Below are 11296 nucleotides of genomic sequence, written 5' to 3'. Positions count from 1 at the left end.
GAGGGTGAGTAAAGCTTGAGGTAAATTTCATTTCAAAGTGAACAAATCCTATAAGTATTTAAGGTTTGCTCCAGTGCACATCTATAGCGCCCTCAAGTGGCATTTTCAGATGTGTGTATTCTAAGTGTGTGAGGGGAAAAAAAGCTCTTCCCAATTGGAAATAAGGACTGACCTGCCACACTTGTGTAACAACATCAGAGAAACAAGTATGTAGTTTTTATAGGCCATAGTGTATTTTGTGTGTTTGAGAACTTAAAGCATAATAAATGTGAGCATATAATCAATAGAGAAACTAAAAGTCTCATGAGGAAATAGTCACATGATCATTGAACAAGGGTTTGACTGCCATAAGAGGAGCTGCTGCACTTTCACTCTGTGCAGAAAACAGTTCAGAGAGAAGACAGTGCAATGACAATGACTTCAACAAAGCAAGGTCTGTATAAACTCATGAATACTGTTAATTTCTGTTTAGTGTTACATTACAACACAACTGTAACATGACAGGAATGTTTAAAAGAAAAGAAAACATTATTCTCTTGATAAACAAAATAGAAATAGAATAGAAAAACACGTTAAAGTGCTCTTAGTATTTCAGTCAGCATTCAGGATGAACCTTTGACTTTAAAGCATGTTTGGTTTTTAATTGTCTCACCACTTCAACAATAATCTTTGAATATTACAAATAGAGTACAAAAAATGTTTAGCAGTTTTCTTACACGTCAGTTTCATCAACTGTAATTAGTTTATATAATGCTTTATCTTTTCAGGAAATGCTTATATATCATTGATAAAGTTGCATATGCATTGCTAAACCTGACATGACAGATATGAAAAAGGAGAGAGAGTCATGCAAAATAAATGACAAAGTCCTCTACAAGAAGAAATGGCTTAAAGAGCCACTCATACTCCAATTATATTGCATTTTGAATAGAATATTATTTGAAATCTAGTGAGTACAAAAAACAAACAAACAAACAACTGTCCATAAATAAACAATCCATAAATATCCATTATGAAGTTAAGTTTCAAGGAAGGGTTATATCAATTGACACCACTGACTATAGTAAAATCTCATTCATCAATCTAATTGAATTAGAAGTTAACTGAATCACATCATTCATTGATCAAGTTACATTATCATTGACTGGATATGAATGTATATTTGCGTGTACATTTAAAAAAAAAACTTTTTTCTTTTTAGTGCGTGATCTCAGGATCGTTCTTCTGGGTAAAACTGGATCAGGAAAAAGTGCAACAGGAAACACAATCCTGGGCAGAGACGCATTCGAAGTTGTTGATTTTATAAAATCAGACAATAAATTGTGTGAGAAACAGAAAGCAGTGGTGGAGGGAAAGACCATCTCAATAACTGACACTCCAGGACTGTTTAATACAGCTGTGACAAAACAACAACTGAAGGCTGAAATGGAAAAGTGTGTAGAGATGTCTGCTCCTGGTCCTCACGTGTTTCTGCTGGTGCTAAAGCTGGGTGTGAGATTCACAAAAGAGGAGAGAGACACGGTGAAATGGATTCAGGAGAACTTTGGAGATGAAGCTTTGTGTCGTACCATCATTATGTTCACTCACGCTGATCAGCTGAAGGGAAAGCCTTTGGACGAGTACATCAGGAAAAGTGATCATTTGCAGGAATTAGTTAACAGCTGTGGTGGCAGATTTCACTCATTCAACAATGAGGACAGAAATAATCAAGATCAGGTCACAGAACTGCTGAAAAAGATTGACAAAATAATTCAGACAAATGAAATGAGCCATTACACTATTGAGATGTTTAAAAACCATAAAATGTTTAAAAAACAAAAAATGCTATGGAGGAAGATAATGAGCACAGTATTTACACTTGTATGTGTAGTGCTAATTGAGTTTGGTATATGGAATTATCCGCTGCAGGAAAACGTGACATCACTGAACATGACATCACAGCTGCAGAAGAATGATTGCATGTGCAGCATTCCTGGCAATAGTTAGTATGAGTATAAAAGCAACAGCATCTCCAGAAAGTGCAGCAGCAGAAGAAGATGACGTCACAGCTGCAAGTTTAAACTTAAATGCAATTCCTGCCAAATAGTGAGCCATTTTTAACTTGCATCATAAATGCTTAATAAATATTTTTATTCATGCTTATTTTATGAAGAACCATATTCGGTAACACTTTAGAATAACTCACACTATGAAGCATTAGTTAAGCATTAGTAAATAGTCAATTCATCATTTATAAAACATTAATAGACATTAGTAAGCCGTTTATAAATACAGCTATAAATGCTTTGTTCTTGATTGATAAGCATATCTATAATGAGTTTAATAACTGTATTTTCATACTTAATTAATGATCAATTTATCATTTCTAAATTATGTATTACATTATTAACTAACCAGTTATTTAGGAGTTGTCAGTGGTTCATAAGATCATTTAGGAAGTGTAAGTAAATGATTAATAAAATATTTAAATGTACATTTATGCATCTTATTATTTAGACATATAGTATTGGTAACACTTTATAATAACTGCACACTACGAAGCATTAGTTAAGCATTAGTTAATAGTTAATTAATCACTTATAAAGCATTAATAGACATTAGTAAGTCGTTTATAAATACAGCTATAATTGCTTTATTCTTGATTTATAAGCATATCTATAATGTGTTTAATAATTGTATTTTCATACTTTATTAATTATCAATTTATCATTTCTAAATTAAGTATTACATTATTTACAAACCAGTTGTTTACGAGTTGTCAGTAGTTCATTTAGTAAGTGTAAGCAAATGATTAATAAACTATTTAAACATTCATTTATACATCTTATTATTTAGACACATAGTAATAGTTACTTAGTGTGTTAGTAAATGTTTTATTAACACATATTCCTACTGCAATTCATGATTAATTCATGTAATTTTAAAACATTTAGAAGTGGTCAGTTAACTATTTTTGTGAGCTCATCTAAAGTGAGGACTATTTATGCTTTGTAAAGCTTTTATAAATGAGATTTAAAGGTTCAGTGATCTTCTGCACTGCTGTTCTCTAATGTTTTAAAGTTAGTACCGAGGTAGTTTTGACACTAGGAATATGTTAATAAAGCATTTATTAACACACTGAGTAACTAATACTATATGTCTAAATAATAAGATGCATAAATGTACGTTTAAATATTTTATTAATCATTTACTTACACTTCCTAAATGATCTTATGAACCACTGACAACTCCTAAATAACTGGTTTGTGAATAATGTAATACATAATTTAGAAATTATAAATTGATCATTAATAAAGTATGAAAATACAGTTATTAAACTCATTATAGATATGCTTATAAATCAAGAACAAAGAATTTATAGCTGTATTTATAAATGGCTTACTAATGTCTATTAATGTTTTATAAATGATGAATTAACTATTTACTAATGCTTAACTAATGCTTCATAGCGTGAGTTATTCTAAAGTGTTACCTAGTTTGGACACTGGGATTTCATTTGGACAATCATTTACTTACACTTCCTAAATGATGTTATGAACCACTGACAACTCCTAAATAACTGGTTTGTGAATAATGTAATACATAATTTAGAAATGATAAATTGATCATTAATAATGTATGAAAATACAATTATTAAACTCATTATAGATATGCTTATAAATCAAGAACAAAGCATTTATATCTGTATTTATAAACGGCTTACTAATGTTTATTAATGTTTTATAAATGATGAATTGACTATTTACTATGCTTAACTAATGCTTCATATCGTGAGTTATTCTAAATCTTCTGATGCTACTTGGACATTCAGTGATGAATCCAGGGTTACTGGGTGTTGGGGCAGTCTAACTAACTTTTATAATTTTATTGCTAACACTTGCTAACACATGTCATAAACAAATTGTGAAATTTGAATTTGAATTTTGATTGATACATAGTTGAATAAAGGCACCTAAATATTTAATATTTTATCTAATATAACTGTTGTGTATAGTCATTAATTTGATGACTGAATGTTACAGATCATTAACATGTTGATAAGCAATCAATAATTATTAACTTGAGAATTTGGTCAGTAACTGCACGTGACAGAACCGTCTGTGGGGAGTGTCAGTGCGGTTATTTGTATGGTAACTAATATAGCTTACCCATCAAATCACACACTATGTGAGATTAAAATTTTGCTTCAGAACACGTTGGAATAGTCCTGACAGCGTGACGACTTCTAATAAAAAGTGACTTTATTGGATGCTCAATAGCATCAACTACAGGCAACTACAGACACATGCAGAATTTGTTCATGTGAACATTTTATTTCCAAAATGTAAAAGTGCATAACAAACAAAACAAAAAACAGACAAAACAAGATACACATTTACACATCAGAACTTGTATAACAGCATATAATTTACACTAATGTTTACAGGTTTCTAACATTGATAATCTGATTGTATTATTATGATATGTAACATGTAATGTTTAATGTAGTTTTGAGTACATCTGCAGAAATTCTTGTTTTGATATTATTGCATTCTGTTGCTTTTGTGTTCAGTTTCTTGTTTAGATCCAGTATCCTTTGGTTTCTAAGTCATTGTTTGTTTCTGTAGTAATTTTGTTCAATCTGTGTCTCGTTTAGTTGTTCATTGACTATTGTGTGTTTATAGCCCTGGCATTAGTCTTTGGTTGTCTGATTTTGGTCTTTTCTGCTGCTTCATTTAAATACTCTCCTCCCATATATATATATATATATATATATATATATATATATATATATATATGTGTGTGTGTGTGTGTGTGTGTTATGTTTCTCTTCTGTAAAACAATTACTACTCTACACATTGTATTATTTGTAAAATATTATTAATTTTTTTTCAGATTATTTTAGTTCTGTTAGCACATTAGTATTTTTTTTAACAAAAAATATGAACAAAATTAGTTTTGTTTGAGTACAAATAAATAATATATTATTTTAACAATATTTTAAACTCAGATAAACTGCTGTGACATTGTGTTAACGTGTCCAATCATAAACCTTGCTTACGTAGTCACCTGACAGTTGGTCTGAGGCTGTCCATAATGTGAAGATAGTTTCACTTTGCTTCATTAGAGCAGTTCTCTGCTGTCTTGTTTTAGTTAAAACATTTTTCACCACAACATTCGAGGAATATACGAGGTAACCAAAAATAATCACGTTATTAAGAACACGTAATATTGACTGTAAATGTGAAACGTGCTGTAAGATCAGTGGAAACTACATAAACTCCAGCAACAGTTCACTGATGTATTTTACAGGTGGAGACTGAAACAGGACAGTTTGAGAAATGGCAGGTAAATGTCCAGGTGAGCTAAAACCTTCCTGCACAACATTTATTATAATATTGTGCCTCTGTATTTATAGACAAAACAAAGTAAACAGTATGTGTCAACAATATCACTCAAAAGAGTAATGTGCTTGAAGTGTCTATGTTTGTGCCTTTTAAATTATATACAATTTAGCAACAAACGGCAGTTACTGGTGTATAAACTTGTTGGAGAAAATGATTAATGCTTAATTTAAAGGTACATACAGTAAACTGCTGGTGCTGTTGGTACAGTTTGTGCAACACAGTTCAGAAATGTTTCTTTACTTATAATGGGCACTAGAATAGGGAATTTGGCAGGTCTCCCCAAAATGACCTGTTTCCATCTACATTTTTGTGTGTGTGTGTGTGAAAAACTAATTTCTCTCACAAGATAGATGCCAGATATAATTATTATTCATCACACACTAAAATATATAGGCCAATTTTGATTTTTTTTTTTCATCTCTAGATAATGTAACAATATCTAAGATTTGTTGTGATTTACACAATATTTATTTCATATTTGTCAAATACTTAAAGACATACATATAAAAGTACAGGTTGCAAAATAAACTTTATTGAATATAACTAAATTCCCGGTAACACTTTAGAATAACTCACGATATGAAGCATTAGTTAAGCATTAGTAAATAGTTAATTCATCATTTATAAAACATTAATAGACATTAGTAAGCCATTTATAAATACAGCTATAAATGCTTTGTTCTTGATTGATAAGCATATCTATAATGAGTTTAATAATTGTATTTTCATACTTTATTAATGATCATTTTATCATTTCTAAATTATGTATTACATTATTCACAAACCAGTAATTTAGGAGTTGTCAGTGGTTCATAAGATCATTTAGGAAGTGTAAGTAAATGATTAATAAAATATTTAAATGTAGATTTATGCATCTTATTATTTAGACATATAGTATTAGTTACTCAGTGTGTTAATAAATGCTTTATTAACATATTCCTAGTGTCAAAACTACCTCGGTACTAACTTTAAAACATTAGAGAACAGCAGTGCAGAAGATCACTGAACCTTTACATCTCATTTATAAAAGCTTTACAAAGTATAAACAGTCCTCACTTTAGATGAGCTCACAAAAATAGTTAACTGACTACTTCTAAATGTTTTATAATTATCTGAATTAATCATGAATTGCAGTAGGAATATGTGTTAATAAAACATTTACTAACACACTAAGTAACTATTACTATGTGTCTAAATAATAAGATGTATAAATGAATGTTTAAATAGTTTATTAATCATTTACTTACACTTACTAAATGAACTACTGACAACTCCTAAATAACTGGTTTGTAAATAATGTAATACTTAATTTAGAAATGATAAACTGATTATTAATAAAGTATGAAAATACAATTATTAAACACATTATAGATATGCTTATAAATCAAGAACAAAGCAATTATAGCTGTATTTATAAACTACTTACTAATGTCTATTAATGCTTTATAAGTGATGAAATAACTATTAACTAATGCTTAACTAATGCTTCATAGTGTGCAGTTATTATAAAGTGTTACCAAATTCCCTAATTGTACCAGATCTGAGGATCATTCTTCTGGGTAAAACTGGAGCTGGAAAGAGCACATCAGGAAACACAATCCTGGGCAGAGAAGCATTTAAAGTGGAAAACTCTCTGGTGTCAGTTACAAAGAGATGTGAGAAAAAACAAGCTATTGTTGGTGGACAAAATCTATCAGTGACTGACTGTCCCGGCCTGTTTGACACTTCAGCCAGTCATACAAACCTACAGACTTTAATATATGAGTGTATCCGCCTGTCTGCTCCTGGTCCTCATGCGTTCCTGCTGGTTTTGAGATTAGGGGTGAATTTCACACAGGAGGAGAAAAATGCAGTGAAATGGATTGAGAAGAACTTTGGAGAAGAAGCTGTAAAGTACACCATCATTCTGTTCACTTATGCTGATGAACTGAAGGGTAAACCTGTAGAGCAATACATCAGCAAAAGCAACGATCTACAGCAGCTAATTAAGACATGCTATGGCAGATATCATGCATTCAACAACGAGAACAGAGAAAATCAAGATCAGGTCACAGAACTGCTGAAAATTATAGAAAAAATGGTCAATTTTAATGGAGGAATGCACTACATAAAGAAAAAATGAATAAAAATAAAGAGAAAGCAGACACTCAGAGATGACAGAGGCAGAGAAGATTATTCAGAGAATGCATTAGATTATTACAATTATATCTATAGAGCAGTGTTTCTCAACCCTATTCCTGGATGTGTCCCTTCTCTGACCCATTCATTTCAGGTCCACTTCATTTTTTATGCCCTTTTCTCACTAACTTCCCTCCGTCTCATTCACTCTGATGTACTTCATCATTGCACGAGTGCCCACTACTGGCACTACCGGCCCTGTCCGCACTTTCGTGACAAGATACCGCTTTGACTGTTGGGTAGAAGTCTGCTGCAGAGTTCACAGGCTCGGAAAAAGTGCCTATCGAGAGCACATTTCAATGAACTGATGAGTTAAATCAAGTGTGTTTGATTGGGAAGAGTTTGTAGGATTGGTTTGGCTCCAGGAACAGGGTTAAGAGACACCGCTTTTGACCATTGTAAAGGAATGAAATGACAAGTTAATTATTTTTAGTCCATCAGGAGTATTTAAAACAATTTCACAAATAAATAATTTTATAACAGAAAGAAAAACAGAAATATTTTATATATCATGATTGTGTGCATACTCTGTCATATATAATGATGTGTGATCTATTGTATCATAGTGGAGAAATAAAATGAATCTGTGCAGCTCTAAATAGACTGATGCAATGTATTAATTTTGCACTTCATTCACATTCTCTATAATGTCACTGATAAATAAATTAATTTATATATATATATATATATATATATATATATATATATATATAGGCCTATATTTTATTGAGTTTCTGTGTTTATTGTGCTGAAGGGCACTTGCACTGTCAAGGCAACAAGGCAACATGACAATTATAGTCTGTTATACTTTTCTCAAGAGCAAAATTAGCAAGGTTTCATTCTTACATTCCTTTACCTTAGTTGAACGCTTTAGTTTGAGTTGAACAAGAATAAATCAATTCCACTTTGTTAATGTAACTGTCAGGCATAGGTGCAGTAATTATCACATGGAACAGTCTTTAATTTAATAATCCACACTATACTCAAGGGGGAATCATAGGGAGAAACACAACCATGTGACATAGACATAGACCAGGGGTCTCAAACTCAAATTGTCTGGGGGCCGTTGCTGTGATTGACACCTCATAGGAGGGCCATTTTAACATTCAAGCACAAGAAAGCGCAACATATTAACATATATAAAATATTTTTGCCATATTTAACAAAAAATGTAAACAGCAGTGTATATAGTGTCTCTGTCTCTAGTGCAAATATTTCCCTTACTTCATTTTAGCTTCAATAACATCAAAATCTTGCAATGAACAACACTGTACTGAACAAATGCAATCCCTGAATACATTTGTAGACTACAAACACACACACACACACACACACACACACACACACACACACACACACACACACACACACACACACACACACACACACACACACACACAAAAGGTTCTTCAATGGTTCTTCAGCGGTTCTTTGGGGTGGTTAAGGTACTTTATAGCACCACTACTGTATAAAGAACCTGTTAAACCCTGTATAGTCCTTTAAAGGTTCTCTAACGGTCTCTTAGTTTCTCTGTTTAGTTGGGGAAAGGATTAAAAACAACATTAAAAAAAGTTAAATGCATGACAGCACAGGGTGCCAAAAATTTACCATTAATGCAATAATTGTTAAAGATAGTAAAAAACAACAACAACAATACCAACAACAAACATTTAATAACTGGCAGAAGCATCTTCCATTGTAATTAAAAAACAAAACAAAAAAGTTACATTACAGGCATTTTCTGGAATAGTATTGTGAAACATTGTGTAAAACTCTTGTAGTTAACCATTAACAAACAACATCACATGTAACATCTAATATATCTGTCACTGCATAAACATCTACACAACTACTGCCTTTAACTAAAGAAACATGCAACATAAATAGCACTAAAAGTGGTTCATTGGCTTATAATCATAGAGGAACCACTTTAAGTGCTATATAACACCTATCTTTAAAGGTTCTACAGCACCTTTGTCAAATGGCAAAAGTCTTTGTCAAGAGTCTCGTGTGGGTGCCCTGCCATGTTTCCTTATAGATTTGGGGACCTTGGGGTCAAAATCATAATTTTACTAAAATGTACAGATTTTTTAAGCTTTCTTTTATTTTAAATTGTTGTCAAAACTCTGTAAAATTATCTCTAAATTAACAACTTGACTGTTATTTTAAGTATTATGACATTCTTGACAAATTACAGTAATTCACTATTTTGTACTGAAAAATTACTTTATTATTGAAAATAATGAAGTTTGTTGTCACCGTTATGGAGGTCAGTGTTTGCTTTAGCTGGGCTCCTGAACCTTGAGTGTTTAACATCAGTTTTGCTGCTGTAACTGTGCACATTTGTTAGCAACACTTACAAAACAAATTCTGGTCAGTTGAAACGGTTTACATCTCATGTCCTGGTTCACTGATCTCATCTAGAGTGTGATCTTTGACTGCTGTTTTGCATTATTTACATAAGCTTTATAATATTATGAAGTAATCAGTCAGATATGCTGTTTATCTTTTAAAATTCATTATACAGAAAGTGTTTTGAGCAGTGTCTTTTAGACAGACATCAAGAGTCAGCGTATGAACCTCAACAATGGTGATCAGCAAAAAGCTTTTCTGTGACTTTAGTAGCTTGCCTTGTGATGCTCAGAGCTGATCTGTTGAGCTGAATATTTTGTCACTATTGTTGAGGTTCATACGCTTGTTACGACCTGCGTTTGTATTTGGTATGTGGTTTTTCTTTTTTCTTTTTTCTCTTGTTTTGCCTGTGCTCCAATAGGTTGTCCAATGACGATCTCCTCTCTCTCTATTGGTGGTTCAGAAGAGGCGTGGTCTTTATAAGGACGCTGCTGGCGCTCAACATGGAGCTCATTTCTGGTTCGGCTGCGTTTGGGTTGGGAGCTCCTGGATCCCTCCTCCGGCCGATGATCAAACTTTTAGAGAAAATGTGTTTGAACAACCTGTTGACCATGTTTTATTGTTTCTGAAGTTACCCTTTAAGAACGTGGAGCGTAGGGGTGTCCTGCCTATTTATTTTGATATCTTGGTTCGTACTTTGTTTTTCGTTAGGGAGTTAGGGAAGGTAAATGTATCTTATTTTTATGTTCATGTAGGTTATTTAATCCCTTTCTCCTTTTCTTTTCTAGAGTTGTTTTGTTTGTTATTTTGGCCTTTGGACACCCTGAAGAGATGCTCTCTTTCCCTTGTTATGTTGTCTTTAATAAATTTAATCATATACCTTAATTAGTTTTGTGTATTTGTTTGATTATCGACCGGAGTGAAATGAAACTGGGATTCCATTACCACAACCTCTCTTTTTTATTATGCCCGCTTGGAGTTATTGACTGCCCCTAGATGCGGGGCGTAATAATTGGGGGCTCGTCCAATTCTTTTTCTGATTTGGAAATTCGTTCGATGCGAACTACGAAGTTTGCGGCTTTACTGGTGAGTATAATTTTATATTTTTTGTATGTTTTGACTGGCGTTTTTTTCATTGGGTGGTGGGGAAGTAGTAGGTCGATTATAGGCTACATGGAATTTAGTATAGAAGCGTTTAAACAGGCTCCTTCACGTGAAGTCCTGGAGTCATGTCGGAAAACTGATTTATTTTTGATCGCTGATTTTTATGATATTTCTCTGTCAAAAACTGCTAAGAAAAACGTAGTGCGAGATGTAGTTGACGCGGCGTTAGTACAGCAGGGTATTTTACATCCTAGGCCTGTTGCTAATGCTGATAT

The 11296-nt window shown here is 32.5% G+C and overlaps 1 protein-coding gene across 1 annotated transcript; it reads left to right on the top strand.

Annotated features, from left to right (window-relative positions):
- The first annotated feature begins 414 nt into the window (after positions 1-414).
- Positions 415-7509, top strand: LOC125271527 (GTPase IMAP family member 8-like). Its single transcript, XM_048195563.1, has 3 exons — positions 415-433; positions 1202-1805; positions 6888-7509. The coding sequence occupies exons 1-3, from the start codon at positions 415-417 to the stop codon at positions 7507-7509; spliced, it is 1245 nt and encodes a 414-aa protein (XP_048051520.1).
- The last annotated feature ends 3787 nt before the right edge of the window (positions 7510-11296 follow it).

The sequence above is a fragment of the Megalobrama amblycephala genome, linkage group LG7, assembly GCF_018812025.1.
Source record: "Megalobrama amblycephala isolate DHTTF-2021 linkage group LG7, ASM1881202v1, whole genome shotgun sequence".
Classification (NCBI taxonomy): domain Eukaryota; kingdom Metazoa; phylum Chordata; class Actinopteri; order Cypriniformes; family Xenocyprididae; genus Megalobrama; species Megalobrama amblycephala.
This window is presented reverse-complemented; position numbering and strand designations above follow the sequence as displayed.

Excerpts from the sequence above, each read along its gene's own strand:
- LOC125271527 (XM_048195563.1), top strand. Across the intron at positions 1,806-6,887 it reads ATGTTTAAAAACCATAAAAT|TTATTATAAAGTGTTACCAA; the intron begins GTTTAAAAAACA and ends CATAGTGTGCAG.